The sequence below is a fragment of the Rhinichthys klamathensis genome, unplaced genomic scaffold, assembly GCF_029890125.1.
Source record: "Rhinichthys klamathensis goyatoka isolate OS25496 unplaced genomic scaffold, OSU_Roscu_1.1 h1tg000240l_1, whole genome shotgun sequence".
NCBI classification, from domain to species: Eukaryota; Metazoa; Chordata; class Actinopteri; order Cypriniformes; family Leuciscidae; genus Rhinichthys; species Rhinichthys klamathensis.
Genome location: NW_026606762.1, coordinates 963,763 through 989,487, shown reverse-complemented (window position 1 = coordinate 989,487; position 25,725 = coordinate 963,763). Strand labels below are relative to the sequence as shown.

The 25,725-nt window shown below is 37.8% G+C and overlaps 1 protein-coding gene across 6 annotated transcripts in view; it reads left to right on the top strand.

The window, feature by feature from the left end:
- Positions 1 to 22,540, top strand: part of nfat5b (nuclear factor of activated T cells 5b) — a 59,707-nt gene extending 37,167 nt beyond the window's left edge. For 2 of the 6 annotated variants that reach the window (XM_056265831.1, XM_056265833.1), the window contains 12 exons: positions 1,536 to 1,661; positions 12,295 to 12,862; positions 14,430 to 14,616; positions 14,770 to 14,960; positions 15,148 to 15,320; positions 18,343 to 18,477; positions 18,571 to 18,626; positions 19,200 to 19,332; positions 19,596 to 19,664; positions 19,775 to 19,869; positions 19,962 to 21,735; positions 21,825 to 22,540. In XM_056265831.1, the coding sequence (XP_056121806.1) occupies positions 1,536 to 1,661; positions 12,295 to 12,862; positions 14,430 to 14,616; positions 14,770 to 14,960; positions 15,148 to 15,320; positions 18,343 to 18,477; positions 18,571 to 18,626; positions 19,200 to 19,332; positions 19,596 to 19,664; positions 19,775 to 19,869; positions 19,962 to 21,735; positions 21,825 to 22,063 (3,746 nt within the window). In that variant the 3' untranslated portion in view covers positions 22,064 to 22,540. Of the gene's footprint in view, positions 1 to 1,533; positions 1,662 to 2,813; positions 2,936 to 11,699; positions 11,763 to 12,294; positions 12,863 to 14,429; positions 14,617 to 14,769; positions 14,961 to 15,147; positions 15,321 to 18,342; positions 18,478 to 18,570; positions 18,627 to 19,199; positions 19,333 to 19,595; positions 19,665 to 19,774; positions 19,870 to 19,961; positions 21,736 to 21,824 lie in introns of those variants that run through there. The other 4 variants (XM_056265834.1, XM_056265835.1, XM_056265836.1 and 1 more) reach the window with 4 other exon arrangements.
- Positions 22,541 to 25,725: the final 3,185 nt, after the last annotated feature.

Genomic DNA, 25,725 nt, shown 5'->3' with positions numbered 1-25,725 from the left:
TTACAACAACAAAATTAGAATTTATAGGCAGAAACAGCTAGAAATACCTCCTTAAAGCAACAAATGCACGTTCACTTTTTAGTGTTTTTCGACTCAATTTTAAAGAACCCTTTATGCTAAAAAGGAGAAATGTCTTATATGATTGCATAATCATTTCTTGTTTAATTGGTTATTTCAACTTTTAAGCTGTTTAATTCATAAAATGTAATCAAAACAAAATTAATTAATTAATACTAAATCCATAAAAGGATACTAAGTATACTAAGAATCACCTGACAGAACCCTTTTTTCTAATAGTGTGGCATCTAAGTTCTTTTTGCATGGATGCTTTAACTGAAATGCAACATATAACAGATTATAATTTCTTAACCAAACTGTGCAGCCCAATATAAATATAGATATTCGAAGGGGTTCGGTCTGACAAAAAATGTGGAAATCCCTGACCTATAACATTAAGATAGCTCAACCTACTGATCAGATTGTATTCGTATCCTTCACAGCCTCATCTTCATTCACATTTAATATGGCGTCAGGCAACCCTCACTACTAATAAATTTTTTCCATTAACCCACCATTGGCAGGTGTGACAATTAATGATATTGTTTTCATAATTTGAGACCACACAACTATGAGAGATGATCTGCATGGAAACATTAGAATCTCTAGGTACAGAATTGAGGATTTGAGGAGCTTGACTATGGATAGAACGGTTATTTTTTCATTTACTTTTTTTTTTTTTTTTTTTTTTGATATGGCCTAACTGGTGGGAAAATCACAATTTTACTTCTCAAATTCCTCATCCCTTTGTAGCAGCCTTGTTTTCAAAGTAGTACTGATCAGAGTCCTGAACAAGGATTGAAGTGCTTTGTGTTCTTGTTCTGTTAAAATAACCCACTACAATCACAAGAGTGGTGACTAAGGCCTCTGGCATGCCAAAAATGGTATTTATCACTTACTATTGGTGTAAAATAAGCGGTCAGGACTTTTCACATGTTTTTTCAATGTCTATGGCCAGGCTGTGTAGGTTCCAGAAAGACACTGTATACCTGGAATTGGACTGACAGATGTAGATGACTTTTATGGTCATGGAAAAGTACTGAAATAAATGTTGTGCTGATTATCAGGCTCTGCCTGGCGATAATCCACTTGAAATGAGATATTGGAAATTCACCAGTTGCCACAAGGAAATCTGTGCAAGGCTATTTTGACTTGCTGTGTTTTACTGAGACATAGTTGAAAATGGTTCACACGACACCGTTTTCAACTAAAAACGGAAAACTTTGTATGCGTTGTGGCCGCTTTTTTACACAGAAACTATGTTTTGGGGGCCGGAAATTGCAAACCTTTGAAAACAGTACCGTTATCGTCTCCGTGTAAACTACAAAAACATGAATTTGTGAAACCGGGGACATCATCTGTGTGAACGGGTATCGTTTTGACAGCTTTGTCGTCTGTATGCGAAAAACCGTTTTTAGTACATAGTTGTTGTGTAAACGTACCCATAATTGATCGATTTCTCTTCTGATTCCCTCTAGAATCAGTATATGATCTTCTCCCGAAAGAGCTGCAGCTGCCATCTTCTAGAGAGCAGAACGCAGCCGCTATGAGTCAAAAAAGTGGTGGAGAGGCGGGACCTCCTCCGTCAACAGCTCTCGCCGCAGGTAAGCTTGGCTTTTGTCTTTTAAGCCATCTTTTCTCTCAAGCTGACTTGAGTCTGATGCTGAAGACTGGAACTAAGGCCTACATCAAGATGCATATTCAACTGGCCAATTTTTTTCTGTGGTTTATTAATTTGGTAATTGAAAAATGGTCTCTATATGACAGGTGGTTTGAAGGGAGGGCTTGTGACATCAGACGAAAAAGGAAAGTCGTTTCAGAGGTGGAGCGAGTTTTGATATAAGATTACAGAGAACATGCACTGATGAATTGTTCACAATAAGACCAGGAACGTGCATTAAGATGTAAATAGGAACCTTTTTTTAATTTCAGTTTTAATCAAACAGTATAAAGAAAACTGTTTTAATGGTAAACATTAAAACATTACTCATTATTTAATTAAAAATGTAAATCTGATTGCATTTAGCATGTCTTTTGCCAAAATCTAGATCCGGTTGTGAATGTTGGTCCTTGCTGGAAGAATGTAAAGAAAAGCCTTCAAAGAGAATAAAAGACATTTTATGAAAAGAAAAATCGATATTTCAGAGTAAACTAAAATATTTTTGGGGCATTAGAGTAGCAAACATGCTTTGCAAATAGTTTTTTTGGACATGTTTTGTAATACAATTAACAATTAGTAAAATAATAATAATCTTCTACTACTAATAATAATAATAAACTTATATTATTAATAAAAAATTAAATTTAACAAAGCAGTCAGACTGTCTTCCCTTGTGAAATTCCAGTTTGCTCTCCAGCATTTTTTTTTAGTTTTATGAATGAACATAATTGGCTCAGTGCCTTTAGGTCCCACATTCCCAATCTCACTTGGTTTTGCACTGAAAAAATGTGAGGAAAAAACAAAATAACAAAAAAAGGTTATTCTGTTTAGAATAAAATTCCAATGAGAAAAATCACCATGTGCAAAATGTATTCTCAGAAATTCGATATACAAAAGCCTATATTCTCAGAAATGCATGCATAATTGGCAAATGCTTTCTAAAGGATTTTCAATTAAAATTCCTCCTGACTTGCATTGAACACTGAGAAAAGAAACTGTCCACAAAACACTCCTCAGAACTTTTCTTTTGAGTTCCTATTTGTACATTCAAAATGCAATTCACTTTAGTTTCTTTTACTCTGCCCCTTTATCAAAGTGCCCAGGTTTAGGGTGAGTTTCTGTAAGCCAGAAGTCTGTTGCCTTTGGACATCTGTACCTAACTGCAGCCAAATGCATCCCTCTGACGAGGCAGGACATGCTGGCTGCAGCTGAAGGAAGGTGACGTATTTTCCAGCTTAAATGAATTTCATTGTGGGATTTTAGGTTTCACTGCAAATTGGACTTGCTTCTTCTGGCTATTTTCTCCTCCTGTTTAATTAATATTTTTGTTTGTGTATCTTTTTATTTTTGAATCAAGAATATGTTCTTAGCAATCAAACATGTGCTCATTGTATTTGCTATTTGTTTGACTTATTGATTGGCATTTGTTTTTTTCTTTTTTTTCTTTGCTTGTTGTTTTGTTTTCATTTTGTTTTTGATTTCTTTGTGTTTATGTTTTGTTTCGCTTTATATTTTGTCTACTATGTTTTATTTTGTTTTGTGATGGTTGTCTCTTTTTGCCATATTAATGTCCCTTCTTTACATGATCTATTCTCTCTGTTCAGAGATATTTGGGTTCACCTGCATTGAGCCATTGTGTCACCGCCTTGTCTCTAACCCTAGCCCTTTATTACTTTTATTACCTTTTATTCTCTTTTACACTGTCTGAGTAATGTCTAACATAATTGCAAATTACTGTTCCTTTCCTAAAGGTACACTATGTAACCTCTAGCGGTTAAACAAAACTTTTTGGTTCGGTTCTGCATGAATGTGCTGATGAATATGGTTCTCCTGCTGCTCATAAAACATCCACTACTAGGCTTAAGAGATATAACCAGTTTAGATGGAAAGGATCTTCAGCTGACAAGCTGAAGACATTACTGTAGCTTTACCCATTAACAGACACGGTACTTCCTTGAAAATATATTCCAGCACAGCGCCTCAACAACCATAATGAAATGACCCTTCACAATAGATATTGCTTTACAATGAACTCTGTTAGAGAGCTGCATATGGCAAATGATGTTCAATAAAACACCTTACTCACCTGTTGAGTAATAAAAACGCCATCTTCACATCACTTTTACAACATTTCAAATCCCTCAGTTCTCGCCATCACCATCTCCAAAAAGCCAAGCCGATGTTGATTCTTGTTTTATTACGAGCTCTGTCGCGATCTCTTTTTGCCTCCTCTGTCCGGGTTTATTTTAAAAAGGGTGATTCCCGGAGGTTGGAGATTCAGCTGCTCCATGTCAAACTTTCTCGCTCATTGTGACAACTAACCTTTGCCACTCCCACACCAGACCCGCGTCGAGTAGCTTCAGAAGTCATGGTCTGGTATAGTTTTCTCTATTTATGAATATGACGAGACACACACGGGTGAGGGACGTATGTACGCAATTTCCCGCAAAAATCTTCCTGCTACGTCTAAAATATAAAAACTAGGGATGCACCGATTGGGAAATTCTGGGCCGATACCGATACCGATGTTTAACATAACAACTTGGCCGATGGCCGATGCCGATGCCGATGTTTTTTCTTTTTGTTATTTATTCCTTCTTTTATGCCACGGAAACATACAAGTCTTTCGGCTCTTGATCACACTATCCTAGAATGAGCACAAATTCAATCAGACCAATTTCTGAAACAAAAACAACCTTTAATGTCACTTTCTGGTTGACATTATAACCTTATTTATGACAAGTTCTTTTCTGAAAAATAACATTCAAAAACCTTTGACTGCTAACTCTAATCAATGAAAAGATTGTTTCAGTACATTGCCCAACAAAATTATTTTAGTGGTTTTAGCCTGATAAACAAAAACTTACTCAATGAGATTATTTTCATGGCCCAATAAAAAATATTTTTCTGATTAAAAAAAAAAAAAACATCAAGTGTAAATGCAAAAACAAGTGAAATAAATAAATTATGTTATTCAAATAAATAAATTATGTTATTCATAAATACAAACATAAATAGGGCTATCTTTCACCTTGTGTATTTCTCATACAGAATAAAACATTACAGTGTTTCAGAACTCACAGGCTGGAACATGGGGCATTATATAAAACAAAAACAGTACCTCCACTTCTGATCATTAATGTCATAAGTCATAAGACATGTATCTCTGGCCTACTTCTTAATAAGATGCATGTTTTTCTTTACAAAAGATAAGCATCTCTGCCTTGTCACAGCAAAGCCTATTTCTCTTTTCATCCAAGACATGAGACACAGAGCTGAATAACCGCTCACTCTCTGTGCTGGTGCATGGCGCATTAAGGTATTTGCGTGCCATTTGTGCGAGTTCTGGAAAACGCAGGTGGTTATTTCTCCAATAAAAGGCTGGTCATCTAAAGCGATGAACTCCATCACCTTGTTTGTTATTTGTTTCGCTTTGGCGCTGTCGGAAGGCAGCTGTTTGGCTTTCTCAAACGCCGTGTCAATTGCAGTCTGAGTCTTACCGGGGGTTTGCGCTTTCTTGGCGGCTTCATTTTTCCGTTGTTGGTCAGCTTGCAGGTAATCGCCGTACATCTTCTTTGTTTAATCTAAGTTACTGAGGACGGAGAGTGCGCGGGCGCCCTCTTCCGTCTCGGTATCTCCCCGCGCCCAAATAAAAAGAGGGAAAAAGTTTCTCCTGAGCACAGCGTTCATGACACATAATAATCATCGGCGAATGTCATTTTTATTTCCCGATGGCCGATGGCAGTTAACGAGGCAAATATCGGCCGTTACCGATGTTCAGCCGATGCATCGGTGCATCCCTAATAAAAACTTATAATAGGCTTACTATAGTGAATCAGGGTAAGACAAAAACACGTTTTGAAGGAGGATTGATGATGTATTGACTCGCTATTGATATTTAGTTAATTATTATCAAAAAAGTTACATAGTGTACCTTTAAGATTATTTTCCATGAATTCTCCATTTTTCTTGAAAGCATTTCATTGAATCACTTTTTGCACTCCCATTTCACTGCTCATACATTTAAACACATTTAAGCATTTTTGTCCTGATAATATAAATAATTTTAACTGTAATGTAAAGTTTGACTTTTAATTCAGTTTGCCTACATGTTTTAAAGGTCCACTATGCAGAAATGTTTAGTTACTGTCTCTCTTTCCTCTGACATGATATCAGTTGCACACGCAGACCAACCGAATCGAATACTAGTGAGAAGATGGGTGATGAGCTATTGAGCCATTTTCTTTTTCAAATATTGTGTTTATTATGCATAAATAGCATCTTTTGTGTATATGAATGAGCACTTATGCTAATAGTTTGATGACTGACTGTAATTTGTGAGTGAGTTTAGCCATCTTCAGTCTAGCTTGCTAATAAACAATAATTACGTGTCATCATAAAAAATTTCTTAGAATGCCTAATAATCTGTCGAGTTACAGATAGCAGTCAACAAGGCAATAGCTACATTAAGCAACTTCAGACACAGACGATAAAGTCCCGCCACGTGTCGTTGTTGGCTGGGGCGACACAAAAGCTAAAGCACAGAAATTCAAGAGGAAAATATAAAAATACAGGCACAACCAGGTTGTGTCTCTGTAGACACAAACATCACCACATACTTCTAGTGGACTATAAAGCCCCTTTCACACAGATATTCCGGAAAATACACTGATAATGTGTCCCTGGATCGTTTGGTTTTGGTTCATTCACACTGGCAGTGATTTTCTGGAATCTGTGCGTGCGTTCACACACATCCCATAAAGATCCCTTAAAGACACGTGACATCAGTATGACAAACAAAAACTTTCTTCTTTGTTAATGTGCAACGTGAACGTTGATATGCATTTAAAACTGCAGATCAAAGAGACACATGCATCATCACTACGACACACTCCTTACGGCATTGGTCGTCGCTTTTGTTCACACAGGGCACCTTCCGGGAACGATCCCAGCAATGTTAGGTATGCATCCCAGGATCGAGCCCAGGATCTATCCCGGGACGTGTTTGTGTTCACACAGAAGGCACTCTAGCAATTCTATGGCAATGTTCTGGGATCAGCGCTCTGTGTGAACGGGGCTTTAGTGATGATTTAGTGGCATTATTTTAGTTTGAGCCTATACTTAATTTTATTTTGGAAAATCCTGCATAGTGCACCTTTTAACAGAACATTCTGTTTATCAAAATTGATAAGTTTTAATGGAAGGCAATACCATACATATCAATCAGAATTTACTTACAGACAATATGCGGAGACTATCTTGACCCAAATCATACATCAGGATTCTGTTACTATTATTTTTAACTTTAACTTTTTTCCTTCCCCCCCCCAAAAAAATGATCCCCTATTCAATCTTTAAATGAATTTAAATGTTTATTTATCCACTGAGATGGAGTCAGCTGCAAGATTTCTGCTACTGTACCTAAATCAAAAAAGGTGTAATTCTGTTACTGCTCCTCTCTAGGAATGTGTGTCCTCCATTGGTGAATTCAGATTTCATTTTAGTTTGGACCCTCAGGGCTCCCGTTGGCTTGTGTTACTGCTTCTATCAATAGTGAAAGCTCTGAGGGCTCAGTATAACACAACACACTCAGGTTGCTGTGTTCAGTTGGCCATTTGCCGAGTAAAGAGTACAGTACGGTCATAAACATGAAGGCCAGACTAATGAATCAGAGGGGGTCTTGTAAGAAATGTGAATCTTTTGAGTTTGTCTAACCTGCATTTTGCATTGTTCCCAGATTCTTATCAAACTTGATATTGTACTGTCAAACCCACTGCACATATAAAAATGCTTTGCAGCCACTTTCAGCCATCTTTCAGCCAAGAGCAAGAAGAGAGAGACACTGTGTGTTCAGTGTCATTGTGTCTGTGTTGTTGCACGCCTGCCAAGAGGTCGCAACATAATGCGCACTGAAAAACTCTGCCTTTGTAGTGCTCCGCCAGAACAGGGTTTCAATTAATTTCATTAACAATTCTGCACAAACATAGGAGCAGATGACTCAAATGTCACAGTTTGGCAAATCGTTTCTCCCACCATACAACCTGCTCTCCATTGATGCGTTCAAAGTGAAAAAGGGCCTCTAAGATAGATAGATGTGTATGTGTGTACATGCATAGAGAATGGTTTGTTGTTTCTATTCTTGTCACATGTCGAAAAGTATCTCCCACATGATATATTTCTTCCTGATTTAATTGTATGGCTTGGGTGACCACAGTTCGTGTGCATGCAGGTGTCCTCATGTTAATCATGCCGCATTTATGCACCAGTTTGAGCAATCCTTCTGTAAAATAATTCATTTAAACTGTCTTGTTGTGAGGCATGACAACAAAACTTATAAATGAGGATATACAAATACATGAGGCATCAATAGAGAAGAAGGCATATATCTTTTCAGTGCCATGTGTTGGGATAAATGCTCAAAGTGGACGCAAATCATTCTCTCTGATTTATTTGAGGGTATCATTTTTGTCTCTGGTTGTTAACCAAAAGTTATGGTCTTGTTAGGGTTGTAGTTGAATCGTTGTTGTTGTTTTTGCTATTTGAATTCTGTCTATACAAGTCTTGATTTTAAACCAGCTGTATAGTGAAAATTAAAACTTCTGGATGCATCCTACCAATTTGATTTGCATACCGTGGTTAAATGGTTAGGATGGTTAAAGGACGGGAAGTCAAGTCACATTTATTTATACAGCTCTTTATGTCTTCTCATTAATATATTAATCTTCTCATTAATAAACAGGAAAATAACAGTGTTACTGTTGTAAAGTTGATGAATTATGAAACTAATTCACTGTGGATTAATGAATGAAACTAGAAGCTCAGTGTTTGTTTCAATTCGGTTAAATAACTGTCAGTGTTTCAAAGTTATGAAACAAGTTCAATTATCAGCTATAAGCAGCTCTACAGAAGGTGATATCAGGTCAATGTTGATTCAGTTCAGTTCAATAACAGTGTCAATGTTACAAAGTTAGTGTCATTATCCAGCCCAAATCATTCTTCTGACAGTGTAGTTAAAGGTAGGGTAGGCAAAATGAGTTATCTTTCGCTGCTAATTGCATTTCAACAGTTTAAAATCACTTATTAAACCGCAATGCATAAAACAAATGGAAATGATAATCTTTCGTGACCACTCAGCACAGCAATGTCACATGAGTATAACCGCGATAGAGACTTAAGTCCAAAAATCTCTACCGGTTGACAAATTTCTACCGGAATATCACCCACCCCTACTTCTATTATTAATTATCACTATGTGAAAAGAGTTTCAACAAGTACAACAATAACTGTTTCTGAAAAACATTGCCTACCCTACCTTTAAATCTATAGTATTACTAAATATTAATTGTATTTTAATGTGATGATTGCCATCTTAAGACATCCCCATCTTTGCTGTTTTATAATTAATTCCAATGTTCAAACTTCTGTACGTCTATGAAAATTCATATTGTTTTTGTTTTGTGCATATTTGACTGTCATGTGTTTGACTGGGACATTTGTTTAGAAGATATTTTATTTTTTGTATTTATTTTTATTCATTTTTGTTTATTTTGTCTTAATTTTAAGCAATGTTGTTTACTGTTTCCATTTGAATCTGAAAGGAAAAAAGTGTTGAATATTTCATTTATTAATGATCTTTTCTCCTTAGAATTAAGGAAGTTGTGAAACACCGTTAGTATAATGGTGCTTGTTGCAACAGGGCATTATTCCCACATATTTGAGCATTTGGAATGGGAAGACTGGACTGTGGGAGGACTAGAATGTGGCCTGATTAGCCTAGACTAGTCTTCCAAATGTAAACAACACTGTCATCAGAATAATGATGTTTTTATGTAATGTTCTTCCACAGCCATTGTGGTTAGAAACCATTTCTGAAATGGCCCATAAATATTTTTTCATCCAAATCGTGAGCTGATCTTCTGTTCTGATAATTCATAGATAGGATTACAATGCACAATTCATTTCATGAGCTTGTTGTAAAGAGCCCACTCTGAGGCAACTTTCAGAATTTGACATTGTTTTATAAGGAGGGATGTCAAACTCACCCCATTGTTATTGTCATTGTCTCATTCATGCCATATAGGTTCATAGGCTTGTATTCAAACAAAGACTATTATTAAAGTGCCAACCTTAGGTTGGTAATATGTTACTTTTCTTATTATTCGTCTGGCTGAGCCTATATGGCAGCCATTAGAACTGCTTAGAGGAAAGTTTCAAACAGTTTTCCAGAAAAAATGTTGGGCTATTGAAAGATTGCAGCAGTCTTTATCACCATGTTCTGAAGGTATTTGAGAAGTTTGGGGACAGCGCCACCTACTTAATAAAACAATACCAGCTTTTACTTGGTTGGTCAGGACGACACTTGGTACGCATCATCGACACTGTTTTGGGATTGTGCCACCTAGTGATCGCTTTTTTCTATAAATCCTAAAATTTCAATCCAGTCCTGCTTAAAATCAATGATATTCAGAGCACGCTAGACAAAAAATAAATAAAAAAAGCATTTCAATGCTTTTGTAATGTCCTCATCTTGATATGTGTCATTAGACAGCTGTCAGAGTTTAGCAGTGTGGTGTGGTGGTTGAAGATCTGGGCTGTGTCCAAAATCGCCCCCTATAATCTTAAATAGGGCACTATTTGAGGGGACAGCCATTTGTAGTGGTATCCGAAACCATAGCGGACGATATTGAGTGCACTCATTTAATCCCACAATGCACTGCAATAACGAGTGTACAACCGATCTACGCTCAAAGGCTAGAGAATACCCATAATGCACTGTGAGAGTCGCGCGTCGAATGAATTCCCGCGTCTCGCCAGAAGATGGCGCTCGCAGCTGAATCATCCAGTGGTCCAATGTGGGTACAGTGTAATATCAAACAGGTATACATTTATTTTTAATTGATAATTAAATTCTTTAATTAGGATGTATACATGTTTCCATGACAGAGTTCAGGATAAATCTTTTCATCGTACTATTGGAGTGGCCAGTTTGCTAAGTTTCAAATGATTATTAAACAGCAAGCACAAACTATGCAAAAGCGGCAGCCCTTCCGGCACACCCAGTGTCCAAAATCACTCACTCGTTTTCATTCACTCCCTCAAGTGAACTATACTAGTGGACTAATGTAGGGAATAGTGAATGAGGGGGCGATTTCGGACACAGCCCTAGATTGCTGGTTTGAACCGTCCATGATGCAACTCTCATCATTTTTGCCCATCCATTGAAAGTCCACTCAACCAATATTTTCACACAAAAGTACAAAAAAACATTGTAAAAGTAATCCATATGGAGAGTTGATAGGTTTAATCAAAGTTTTGTGAAGAGACTCGATCGCTTTATATGATGAACAGATTCAATTTGGGCTTTTATTCACACACATAGAGCTCAATCAGAAGCTCAAACATGCTTGCTTGATGTGAATAAAAGCCTAAATTGTGAATAAAAATCTGTTAATGATATATCGTGCGATCGTGTCTCTTCAGAAGACTTTGATTAAACCTCTCGATTCATATGAATTACTTTAACAATGCCTTTATGAACTTTTTGACAATTTAGCTTGAATATTCTTTCAATGGAGAGAGAGAAATTATGAGAGAATATAAAAAAAAAGTGTTCTGAAGATAAAAGTCATACAGGTTTGGAATGGCATGAGGGTAAATGATGATAGAATTGTCCTTTTTTGGGTTAACTATCACTTTAATACATGTTTTCTCCCTGAATATGCATGTTTATTTATGCAAAACAAACACAAATATCAAAAATGTCTTATATATTATGCCACAGACAGGCGTTATACTGTTTTTTTTGTGTGACAAATGCTTCACCTCATCATTTGTTCAAATGAGGAGTGGAAGGTGTGTAGTTGGGTTTCCAAGGCAAATGAATACATTAGATGCACCAAAAACAAATCAACAAAATTGAACAAAGCCTCTTCATTTTACTATCAGCTTTTATTACTCATTGGTTGTCTCATTTTCATTCCAGGAATTTCTCTCTGAAGCAGGGAGTGTCTGCATACAAAATGCTCTGCAGTTTTCTGCTTCATAGGTCAGACACTGGTTTATCTTGTTTCTGTGGCTATGCTCACTCCCATCAAAATTTGTGCAAATTTGTATAAGAATTTGCTTGCATCATTTGGATGAGAGATATAGACCCCCATATAGACCCATTTATTTTGAAGGTCATATGCAAGAGCTCATTTACTGTAGATTTCCAATGTATGCTTAAATAAAACCCAAGACATACGAGGATATTATGGCTAGCGGGCTGTGCGTAATGTCTTGGAGAGTGATGTCATGGCCTGCTCTGCAGTAACTCTACATGAAATGCTTGTTTTTCTTTTTTCACAGATGTTATTCAGCATGATCGTTTTGCTCCCGTTGTTCGTTTATTTATTTCCACAGCGAGCATTTCAACTGCTTTTTGACATTTGCCCGAATGATAGATAATGCTCTGTAAAAGATAAACAAAACTGGGACAGCTGTAACGAAAAGAAAGAGAAATGTCTTGTCTTGACTGGGACTGTTGGCTCATGTTGATACCGATACCTTTATTCACTGTCTAATTGTACACACTACAGATGCGTCGTCCGCCTCTTCTGCTATGAGCACGGGAAGTCCTCGCAGTGCTTTTCCCACCTCTTCCACCTCAGCTTCAGAACGGGTCGCCGGGAATGACAGCAGCACGCCAGGAGATGTTAGCAGTCGGAGGAAAGCCGAGGTGCTGGCTGCGGAAAACAAGCTTTCCGGCAGGGTTTGTGGAGAAAAAGGTGGCCAGCAGACCCAGCAGCAACACCAGATGACACCCTCCAAACGGCCTGTCCTCAACATCTCGCCTCCACCCGAGGACCTGTTCGATGACAGCAACATGTCCTGCCAGGATGAGCTGCTTCTCGACTCAGAGCAGAGTAACAGCATCTGGATGGAAAACTCAGTCTCTAACTTCAGCATTGTGAGCTCCAGCTCCTACAATGACAACACTGAAGTGCCCCGCAAGGCCCGCAAGTGTACCCCCCGACAGAAGCCGGGGTCAAAGCCGGTCGCCGCTGAAGAGGCCAGCATGGATGTCTTTGATGCGGACAGTGCCAAAGGTCCACACTTTGTGCTCTCACAACTTGGCCCAGACAGCAAGACCTGTTCCAAAGCAAGGTGAGCCATTTAGTGCCATGGTATACTTTGGGCCTCATGGCCTTCTTGTACGTTTTGGTGCCTGTTTGTTGGAGATTGGTGTGAAGAACCCAAAATGTTTAATCAAAATAAAGGAATAGATCACTCAAAAATAAAAAATCTGGCATCATTTGCATTACTATAATGTCATTATAGACCCAAGATCTTGGAAACCCCCAAAAATCTTCTAAGAACGTTTCGCTAATTTTCCCATTAAATTATGATTTTTTTTTTTTTTTTTATCTTGGTTATGTAAATGTTAGTGGCAACATTATGGGAATGTTCCTTTTGTATGTTATCTGAACTATTTGAAACTAATAAGAAGTGTTGGGTGAAACGCATTACTAAGAAATTTTAATTTTCCCTTGAAAATTTAAAGTAAGGGATTACTCCTCCCTTATCATTTCCCTGTGTCATTTATTTACAGTAACTTCTGATGTAATTGCATTAAATACTGTATAGACTGTAGAAAAAATGTATATGAAACAATAGTGGATTAATAGTGCATTAATTTAATGTCTTATTTTAAAGTGTATGTTTTAATGTAACCTTCTCCCTTTGGTCAGTTTAAGAATAATTTATGCAATTTTATATTATATATTTGGAAAAATTCAAAGAGCAGTTTCATGTCTATCTATTGTTCAACTGGTCGAGGTTGATATGGGATTTAGAAAGTAATTAGTAATAAGTTATGGAAAAGCTTTATAGAGAGAGTAATTAGTGTAGTAATCTAATTACACTGTTGAAGATATAATTAGTAGCTAGTAAAGAATTACTTTTTTAGAGTAACTTACCAAACACTGCTAATAAGTATAATCCTCTGAGCCCCTTCATTTTGAATTTTGAGGCCTTTAACATATCCAACTCATGTCCATGATTTTTTTGTGTATTCACATAGCTAATGTGACAAAAGTCACCAAGTGTCATCCCATTAAGATGAAGCAAAACTTTTCTTTTTAAAATGGAGTACATTTTTTTGCTCAGTTCTGACCGAAGAGGCCCAGAAACCGGTAGATGAATGTCTAACTAAAATATTTCAGAAAAAAAGTTCCATAAATGATGTATAAATAATGTTTTTGTGCAAAAGTTTTGAGAACGTTATTAAAGACCATTCAACAAACATTTAATTAACATATTGGAAGAATGTTTGTTCATACCTTTTCTAATGTTCCCATTAAGTTGTGAAAACTTCTAAACTTTCTGAATGTTCTCTGGTTGTTTAAAACGTTTTTTTTTTTTTTTTTTTAAAGAGATGGTTTTTCATGGTTATGTGAATGTTAGAGACAACATTAAGGAAGGCTCCATTTTATAATTTTGCAAACATTAATAAACCTAACTTTTGAATGTTCTCTGAACTATCTGAAACCAGTAAGATTTAAAAAAAAAAAACATTAGATGAACATCTAACTAAAATGGAGTGAGTGAGTGAGTGAGTGAGTGAGTAAGTGAATGAGTAAATGTTGACAGAACATCATTTTTGGATGAAATAAAGGTACAAAAACCCCAATTAGCTTTCGACTGATGTTCACCAATGATCCTTGTTTCATAGCTCTGATGGACCTCAAGCATCTGGTCTCAAAGGCGGGATACTGTCTTGTCAGTATCCTCAGAAAAGTGAAGGGAAAGAACTGAAGATTGTGGTGCAGCCTGAGACTCAGCATAGAGCGCGTTACCTGACCGAAGGCAGTCGTGGGTCTGTGAAAGACCGAACACAGCAGGGTTTCCCTACTATCAAGGTGGTTACCTACAGTTGTTGTCTCTTTAGGGAAAGTTGCAACACAAATGAATGTACCTTTAAGATGAGTCTTATGAAATGGTTCTCTTCTCACTTTTCCCTATTGATATATGCATTGTTACTCTGTTAACCGCAAGTTTCTTGATCCTCGCAGCTTGAGGGTGTGAAGGAGTCAGTGGTCCTGCAGATTTTTGTGGCCAATGATGCTGGACGTGTGAAACCCCATGGGTTCTACCAGGCTTGCAGAGTTACAGGCCGGAACACAACTGCCTGTAAGGAAGTGGACATTGAAGGCACAACTGTCATCGAAGTGCCTCTGGATCTCAGCAGCAACATGACTCTGGCGTATGTAACAACGTGTCAACTAGTAGAATTGCACCCCACTTTGAAGCTTAAAATTGTTCATTAACCTTTAAACTGAATATTCAAAAAGAACAATCCCCAGTATTCTAATCCAGAGGCGGTATTGATCAAATGTGGTTGGAAGTATTGATATTGATGATGACCAGCTGACACCAGGGTGTCTTTACAGTGTAGATTGTGTGGGGATCCTGAAGCTCAGGAATGCCGATGTGGAGGCCCGTATTGGGGTGGCTGGATCTAAAAAGAAGAGTACCCGTGCCAGACTGGTGTTTCGAGTCAACATCCCACGCCCCGATGGCTCTGTGCTCACGTTACAGACCTCGTCGTCTCCCATACTGTGCAGTGAGTGGCTTTGGGTTATTCATAGCATCTCCCTGCTGGCGAGCCCAGCTGGTGCTCTCATCACATAGGAGAGGTAGGGATTAGACGGGGGGATAATGAATGTTTATATTATTAAAGCCATAGAGCCAAAAAAAAAAGGAGAGAGAATGAGTATTAGGCAGAACATCAGGTGCTTACTGTGATGAATTGTACTAAAATTGAATTTCTGTGTCGCCAGCAAATATTCCAGGTTGATTACAACTTAAGTTCTACTGACACCATCTGTAGCGTTCTGTCAATTACCACAGAAAATGCTTTTGATTTATCCCTCATTGTGTTAGTAAGGACAGAAAAGACATTTGCTGGGGTTGTTGTTCATTACATTTACATTTATGCATTTGGCAGACACTTTTATCCAAAACGACTTACATTGAATTTCAAGGTACACATTTACATTCTTATCGGTTCTTATTATCATTAAGTGCAATCATTTCTAAATTGTTCTTTTTAAGAGGTGTTGTTACATTGACACAATTTCTTAAAAATGTGGCGTGAAATGCTAAAAAAACAGTTAACACTGAAGTAGACAATATAAAAGTGCACATGTGGAATAATTGCAATTTATTTGATTATCATGTAATGAGAATTATTATGTAAAAAAATAGTTTTTGCTTAAAACGAGCAAAATGATCTGCCGATGGGGTAAGAAAATTCAGTTTGAATTAAGATTATTATTCTTACCCCATCGGCAGATCATTTTGCTTGTTTTAATCAAAAACTCACTTCATTTAGATTTTTCCCCCCAGAAAACAAAACATAATATCTTATGGCATTTTACTACTTTAGTAAATGCATCTTGATTTAAGAATTTTTTGATATTTGGACTGGAAACAAGACAAAAATACTAAGTAAGAAAATCATTTTTTGCAGTGTTGACAAGATGTAATTCGCTTATAATTTAACTCTTAAAGGGGTCATATAATGGTACATGCACTTTTACAAGTTGATTGTACTGAAATGTGTGTTGGCAGTGTCTGTACACAACCATCATATAATGATAAAAATCCATCCAGTGGTTTTGTTTTAATCTTCTTATATGTTTTCCCCTGCCTCAAATCGAGCCGTTCGACCATGTGACGTCACAGGCTCGCACGCCCCTCCCGCGATTGTTGATTGACAGCAGCGTTTCAACACAGACCCGCCCTCGCTCATGAGGGAGCTGTCAATCATAGTCTGCGCGGCCATTGTTGATATGCTGGAGCACTGTCTATGAGCAGAATGGCGTCTAAGCGATTGTGGTGTTCTGTTCTTGGGTGTAATAACGAACACAGCAGTCATTTTAATGTTCCTAAATCCGAACCGCTGAAGACGCAGTGGCTGTGTTTGTTTTCGAAGGGAATATTCCCCACGAGCAACGTCAATGCTCTCATGTTTGAATCATTTCACACACCAGACTGCTTTATAAACGAGGATCAGTATAAAGCTGGATTTGCTAAGAAGCTTTGCTAAAAAGGATCGGTACCAGCTATTCGTGTTCCTGCTGAATCTCCAGAAGAACGGAAGTGAGTGAAACGTTTTATTAAACTTTATATTAATATATTAATCTTTGCAAATCGCTAGCTGCACGCTTCACAATGAATGCGTCTAAGGTTTACACTTAGGGTACATTAAGGCATGTTTTCTATGTATGACGTTCTCAATATAATTCATAATCCCACGTTTATACTGAACAACGCGTTATGGTTATTGTGTTATTGAGTTACAAATGGTGAATGCACAGAACAGAGAGGCGGGGTGAGCAAAGCTCATTATCATTTAAAGTCATATGCACTGAAACGGCGTGCTGAAAACAGAGCTGTTTTTGACCAGGTAAAATAACTGTTTTCTTACAATACTAATGAGAATTTTTAATTGAAGTATATTACAAACTTTTAATTTAGACCCTAAAGAATCATATTAGCTTGTACAAAAATGGCATTATATGACCCCTTTAAGAAGCAACTGTACCTCCTTGCCTGCTTTTGTAGGCAAATGCACTTCTGGTTATGCATTACCAGCATATAATCTGTGTCCATTCCTGGTTTCCTTGTGTGGATACAAAGTAAAAGTATGCAGGTTTTCCACTAGTTACAGGCTGATTTTGCTGTATGGATTTGTTGGCCCACATGTAATGTCAGATGTGCAGAAACAACGGTAACACTTTACTTGAAGGGGTGTGCATAAGACTAACATGACACCTTCATAATCATGACATGACACATTGTTTTATGCATGTTTGTGACAACTGTCATTAAGTGTCATTCGCTCAGTTATGACATTTTTAATGCAAATATGACATTGTTTGAGATGTCTTTGTTATGACACCTTGACATAAACAAATACATCATAACCTGTCAGTGTCTTTGTCATGACAACTTGACATTACTAAGACAACACAACCTGTCTTAAACATGACATAACAGATTAATTATCAAACTTAAGAAACCACTTAGCTTTATTGGTTAACGTTACATTAAACTGTCAGGTGGTTGGTTTTGACATTGGCTGTCATGAAGCCATTATAACTGTTTAATGACAAATTCAATTTGTACCACTGTAGTTGAGGTCACTAAAAAATATTCATGACACAGTTATAATGGCCTTATGACAGCCAATGTCAAAACCAACCACATGACAGTTTAACTTAATTTAATGTCAAGTTGTCATGACAAAGACACTGACAGGTTATGATGTTATGGTTTATGTCAAGGTGTCATAACAAAGACATCTTAAATAATGTCATATTTGCATTCAAAATGTCATTATTGAGCGAAAGACACTTAATGACAGTTGTCATAAACATGCATAAACCCTACTTCATATTCATGACATATGTCATGTCATGGTTATGAAGGTGTCATGTCAGTCTTATGTACACCCCTTCAAGTAAAGTGTTACCGAAACAACATTTTTAGTCATGGTCTGCTGCACAGAAATATTGTTACCTAGCTGTGTATCCTAATGGATTTTTTCTCTCTTTCTCCGATTGGTTCTGTTTTTATAGCCCAGCCTGCAGGAGTACCTGAGATTCTCAAGAAGAGTTTACACAGTTGTTCTGTTAAAGGGGGGAATGAAGTCTTTATTATCGGAAAAAACTTTCTCAAAGGAACCAAGGTCATATTTCAGGGGAATGCTTCAGGTATCCTTACATGTTCAAGGTGTCATAGTCTTTTCTGTGCAGCTTTTCCCGCATAACACTTGCACTGTTTAACCGCTGCCTGTTTGATTGTAGCAGATGATAAGTCCTGGAAGGCAGAGGCTGACATTGACATGGAGTTTTTCCATCAGGTAAGCCATAGCATCTGCTGTGTCTATTATTTGACTGTGTGGGATGATCAAGCACTGCAAAAATAGAGGCAGCTTTGCACAGGTCACAGACATCAGTGTCCCCAATTGTTGCCTGACATGAATATGGAAAGAACGGCAGATTGATGACCTAAATACACAAACAGTACGCAATAAAGTTTTTAGTTCTTTTTGAGCTAGTGATTTAAATAGATCTGTTTTTACAGTGACTTGTCCTGAAATGTCAGAAGTGATTTTAGTCATTTTCAATGTTCTTTTTAATACTTTATGTGCTGCCACAGCAAACTATATTATACTAATGCAAAGGGACCATCATTTACACAAATGTAGCCAAAAATGGCTTTGAGGAGTAAATAAATCTGGCTAGTGTTGAAATTGCAACAAAAGGCATGGTCAGAAATCCCATTTTATTTCAGGTGATTTGAGTGAAATATATAAAATAGTCTGATAGTCTTCCAACACTTCTTTGAAGACTTTTCATATATATGACACCACCATAATGTTGTGATTAAAAAAAGATGTTATCTTTTAATCTTTGACTTTCTCCCCTTTTAGAATCACATTATTGTCAAAGTTCCTCCATATCAGAATCCAGCTATCACATCTCCTGTATCTGTTGGTATCTATGTTGTTACAAATGCCGGACGATCCCATGATGTTCAACCATTTACGTACACTCCAGAGCCAGGTCAGTTTAATCTCCACCCCCGTTTCCCAACCCCGTTCCTGGAGGCACACCAACAGAACACATTTTGGGCGTCTTCCTTATCTGACCCATCCATATTAGGTCTTGGAGTCTCTATGAGCTGATGAGTTGAATCAGTTGTAATTGAATAGGAACAGTTTGAAAATGTGTACTGTTGGTGTGCTTCCAGGAACAGGGTTGGGAAACACTGTGCTAGAACGGTTTACCAATTAGAAAAATCACTAATTTTGTATACATTTTTACAGCTGTTGATTCCTCTGTGAAAAAGGAAGTCTTGCCTCCAGTGACACCTTGTTGTTTTGAACAAATAAAAGGTGAGCAAACATCTATGTGACAATTAGCATAACGTGATGTTGCGCTATGAGTGCCAGGGTATTTCCTGAAATGGAAGAGTCATTGGCCTTCTGTCTGTTGTTTCATACAGTAATCGATACTGCCTTGATGACGCCGGTTTTGCCTCTTGTTAAACGAGAAGAGGCCACACCAATGGAGGTCTCTAGTAATCCCTCGGCCTTCAAGGTTTGTATAAATCATGAGACAGAAATCACCATAATAAATCAGCATCAAGCATTTCCGTATAATTTGATGAATGCCTATGTTAAACCCAACAGACATCTGAAGTCATCAATTCAGCCCAGCAAGCCTTAGACATGAGTACTGAGATCTCCACCAATAACTGCAAGTTTTCCAGTCCGCTGGCACACCAAACAAGAGAACAGGATCAATCTCCGAATTCTGTCTTTTCTAACAAGGAACCATTCAGCACCATCCAGGAACATAATCTTGCATCCAGCGGGTCTTTCCACGTGCCTAATAAATCTCTTCTCCAGCAAGGAGTTCAGCCATTCCTCTTGGAACACAGAGACAGTCTTGGACAGGAGAGATCAGGCAACAGTGGCGGATCAGTGGTGGGTCTGTCCCAGATAGATGACAACCCGCAGCAACAGCTCTCCCTTCTACCTCCAGATGAGGTGGCACAACTAGAGCAGGCTGTGCGGCAGCTGCAAGCAAAGGGATTCTGCAACATCCAACTCCAGAATGAGAATTCAATGTCAAAGCAAAGACAACATCAACTTCAACAGCAGCAGCAACAAATCCAACAACAGCAGCAGCAAATCCAACAACAACAGCAGCAAATTCAGCAACAGCAGCAGCACATCCAGCAACAAGAGCAGCAAATCCATCTGCAGCAGCAGCAACACCAGCAACAGCAAACTCTGGAGAACCTACAACATCAGATTTTTCAGCCCCAGGTTCAGATTCATTGTAGTTCGGAGCAACCGAGCTCTTCCCAGGGAATCGTCGTGCAGAATGGAAATTCCCTCTTCCAGCAAACCCCATCACAACAGCAGCAGCAGCAGCAGCAGCAAGCAACCTTGTTTCAACAAGCAACTAGCTTTCTTCAGCAGCAACCCAGTCATTCCTCACCTTCCCTGTTTCACAATCCGACGGCCATGACTGAAGCCCAAAGCCCACAGGAGGCTCTTTTCCACACACAGAAGACCTCACCCAACCAGGATCAGGTCCAGGCTTCCCTTTTCCAAAGCAATCTCAATGTTCTCAGTGGGTCCAACATGTCTGTAGAAGCTCAGTCCTCTGCAACCAGTATGTTTCTTTCCCAGAATGCTGTACCAGGTCAACTTACCGTTAATGCCAGTCAGCCACAGCAACTGGCTTTCCTCACTTCTATGCAGGGGACTCTCGAGGCCCCATCTGTATTTCAGACTCCAACCCAACTGTCCCCCATCCAGCAAGGCACTCCGATGGAGCAGCAGCAGTCACCACAGCATGCCCAACCTGGCTCCATTTTCCAGAGTATCTCCCAATCACCAAGCAAACTGTCTCCTGGTCAGCAACAGCAGGCTGGTCTACTTCTTGGGTCCTTAAATTCTCCAGTAACACAAGAGCAAACTTCAAATATGTTATTCAGTGGACAAGTTCAGATTGGATCGATGAACAACAGCAGCCTAGCTTCTCCAGAACAACAGAACACTTCCCTTCCCTTCTCTCAGGCCGGCATGGTTACAGTCAGGCAGCAGGAGTCATCTAAACCCATGACATTTCAGGATCAGACTACTATGGTGGTCAACCCGTCCTCGAATAAGCCAATTTTCCAAGACCAGCAACCAATGCAGTTGGCACCAAGTTCTGGTACAGGCCCTTCGCAGTCTGTAAACCTCTTCATGGCCCAGTCCAACATGCAAGGGGGGATGGCTTCTCAAGAAACCCTTTTTGCACCACAGAGTGATGTAACCGGAATTCAAACCAGCACTTCCTCTCCAGTACAACAGCCTGGTCAACTCTTTCAGACTACAATGGGTGGAGACCTCAACCAGCCCAACCGGAATCAGCAGCCCGACCTCTTCCTTTTTGAGATCCAGAATGGTTAGGCAGTGTTCTTAAACATCCTTTAGACGACTTGTTTGTTTCGTAATTCAGAGTTGTAACTCATTCTAATGATTTCTTTCCTGCAGAGTGCCGTCAGCTAATGAACAGCCCAGGATCTACACTATCTGATCAGATCATTGCCATCAGTCAGTCTGGGCAGAGACAGCAAGAGAGTGAGGGGCAAATCCAGTCTTTACTTGGCCAGTCTATGCCAGACCCTGGAAATGTGCCGAGCACCTTGACAACCTCTCAGAACATGGAGAAGATTGACGATCTTCTGGTGAGCCTTCAGGAGCAAGGCAATAACATTTCCCACTCCTACTAGGGTCTTCAAGGATAAGCTGCCCAATATCTCCATTCCATATATGATTGTTGATATTTCTTGCACACATATTGGATATTTTGGTATCCTTTATTTTGGATATTGCAAAAATATTGGATTGGAGATACTTTGATCATACCCCTTATAGCAAGAGTAGGCCATTAACTTTTATTTCATTCTACACATTGACACTGAGACAGTAGAGTCGCCTGTTGAAAGATTTGGCAAAATCTCTTGAATAATCACAACTAAAACCATGGTATACACATTCTGACCTGAAATTCTTAGGCAAAATGGCAGAACCCTCTGGAGAACCTCAAGGCATCCTTAAAGAAGGGCAGTTTTCCATGGATCTTACAAAATGCAACCCATATGTTTTAAAGACCGTCATTGGTTCTGCAGCAACCCCATCATAAATTAAGGCTTCAAGGCAGTTATTGAAGTTCCTTGAGTACACAAAAGGATATTTGAGGCACCTGGAAACCTGGTGTGGCAGTCTAAGGAACTAAAAGGGTGCCTTGAGTATCTCTTTATTTTTACAGTGATGATGAGAGCATTTTGTGAAGATCAGGACACATGAGATGTCCGTTTTTAGCTGTAAACTAAACAAATAATCAAGAATGCCTGATAGAAGCAGTCTGCAGTGACATTTTTTTTTTTTTTTGTAAACAGTCATTAATACCTTTTTCTCTGACACACTTGAGTATAAGCTATTTCTCTTTTGGAAAAATCTTTTTAGTCAAATGGGAAAATAAATTGTGTAGAATATACATATGTACATTCACTTAGAATATAAGTGAGAAAACAAATGTGTTTTGGCATTTTCCTTCTAGCACTTTATGTATGTTTTCAGTGTGGTTAGTTATTCCTGACTCATTGACATTTCATCAAGCTTTCTATCTCAAACCAACCATGTTTACTGAATACATAATTCTACTGTCTTTCATCTCTGTGTTTTTTAGACTAATCCGTATAGTACTAGCAATTAGAAATGCACATTCCTGGTTAAAAATCAAACAAGTAGTTATCAGTAATCTAAAAAAAACAAAGCTTCTGATATTTATTTTTGATTTTGGTTTACACAAGTCATTTCTTGCCATCATAGTTCGATTGGTATCTATGTTTTGCATGTCTGAGTGTCCTATATATATATGTGTGTATGTGTGACATATTTTCTGATTATACCTCTAAAAGTAAACCTCTATTAAATTTATTCTTATAATGATTCTAAAATATTGACAGTTGATGCTCAAATCATTTTGTGTCATCGTGGTAGGTTATTTTATTTAGTTTACCAGTGTCTGGTACGCTGGAACAGGGCTGATTGCATTTTTTGGGGGGCAAATTAGAAGGCAGTGTCCAACCAGTATTATCGACAAGTTCTCTGAATATACAGTAAATACAAACGCTATAAATGCTGGGGAAGCAACCTTTTATCTTCTGTAGCAGAAACCGTTTTTATCAATCACTTCTACTTAAATGCTAAAATGTTATAGCCGTCGGCATGTCAAAACCAATATTTTATCTACCGTACTTTTATCGAAAATTGGTCAATTTTGTGGCTCAGTTGGTTCAATGTTTGTGTATTCGGTTATGAAGTGAGTTTGTTTTGAATGTAGAGAAACATTATGAGCTATATATTTCTGGTAATATCAAGCTCATGTATGTGTTCTAGTGTCAGACATAATGTAAAGCTGCCAAACTAGTTTGTGTGCTTAATATTAGGCTGATGTGACATTAGTTGGCAGATTGTTTTGTTGTTAGCATGAGGGTGAAAATATATACATTATGAGGGAGCTGTTCTCTGTAATGTTACAGAAATGGCTCATTTGAGCCTGCTACGTTTGGTATTAAATGTCAATTTTTTTTGACTATTTTCTTTTCTCAGAAATTTGGGTGATTTTATGCCTACTTTTTAGTAGAGACGATTTGATCTTTTTTTCCTTTTTTTGGGGGGAGAAGTTTTGCTTAAGGGGTGCTTTTTTATATCTCTGCATGGGAAAGAACTGTGAACGGGAACTGGAAAAAAGTCTTCATCTCTGTACAATACTAATTGTAATATTTTTCCATAATCAATATTTATGTGAATATTTACTTTTTCACCCTACCTCTTTTTAGAAAGTATTTATTTTTGTGTCTCAAGAATTTTCACAATTAGAATCAAAGTCTATTAGATTTCAATTAGAATGCATAATTATAACATATTTCATATGTAGCTTTTGTTTCTTTTATGTCAAATCTTTTAAAGAAAAAAAATGTGCGTGTGTTTGTGTGTGTATCCCATATACTATTGTAACATCATGTTTAGGCTATAGAGACTTTGTTGAGAATCATTATTATAATGCACAGCGATTCGGCGATTATTTAAATATAACTGAATTCCTATAATGATTTCATCAATCTTTTGGGAAATATAAGCCATATAAACAAACATTGCCCCTAAAAATTCTATATTGTATGATTCTTGGGACCAATTATGAATTATTTATAGTTCAATTTAGCAAACTAATCATCTGTTTTGGGTGCAATAACATTTATAATTTAAAAGTAAATATTTATAAATTAAAAGAAATTCAACAAAATGTAATAGGAACACAAGTGTTTAAGTGTTTTTCTTTAAAATATAATAAAAGTCAGTTCAATATTGCAAGTGAGGCTGTGCATATCACATTTTTTTTCATTTATTTATATTCTGACACATTCGTCCTACTCATCCCAGTCAATAAATGAATACCAAACAATGTGCCTCTAAATGGACTAAAACCAATTAATTTTTTAATTGGTTGCATGACATGGTAAATATACAGCAATTAGTCGTGCCTTCTGATTTAAAAGCAGATCATTTCCTGGCCATTGCCTATTTTGACTGGTCATGAAACGACACCCCTTTAAAATTTGTTCCACAATGGATACGTAGGCCATGTTGTATGTTTCACTTTAAAGGTGCAGTAAGCAATTTCTGAGAACTATTGTTGAACACTGATGATATTTGAAATCAACCCAAACAAACATGCCCCTCCCTTCATTGCTCCGCCCCCTAAATGCACAAACATGCATTGCAAGAGTCGACGTCTCTTTATCATAGCTGAAGCGAAGCAAAATAAAGCTTTGTAAAAAGTAAAACGAAGATGAGTAAATACTAGCAGTGAGTGGACACACCCCCTGCTGCTGATTGGCTCACTCTCCTCCCCCATCATGAATGGACACCTGCCCCTTACTGCTGATTGGCTCACTCTCTCTCCTCCCCCATCATGAGTGGACACGCCCACTACCGCTGACCACTTGAACTACAAGTGTGTTGAGCTGCTCGGTCTGAACCATTTTTAACAGCGTTTCTCAGAAATTGCTTACTGCACCTTTAAATTGACTAGATCAAGAATAAGCAATATTATTCACAATAAACACAATTCTTTTATTTAATATGCTTCTTTTTAAATTTTTGTTTAAACTGATATGCAGTTAGACTGAGTGCATATTCAGTTGGAATTTATTCTTTGTTACGGTTCTGCTGCTTATTAATGTATGAGAATTCCTAATGTGCCATAAAGAATGTCAATATTATGTCAGTCTTATGGCAATATACTTTTATGTGTCAGTTTGCTCTATTGTGTTGTTGTCTGATTTGGAAGTTTCTGTTGTGATGATAACATATTACTTCTGACATA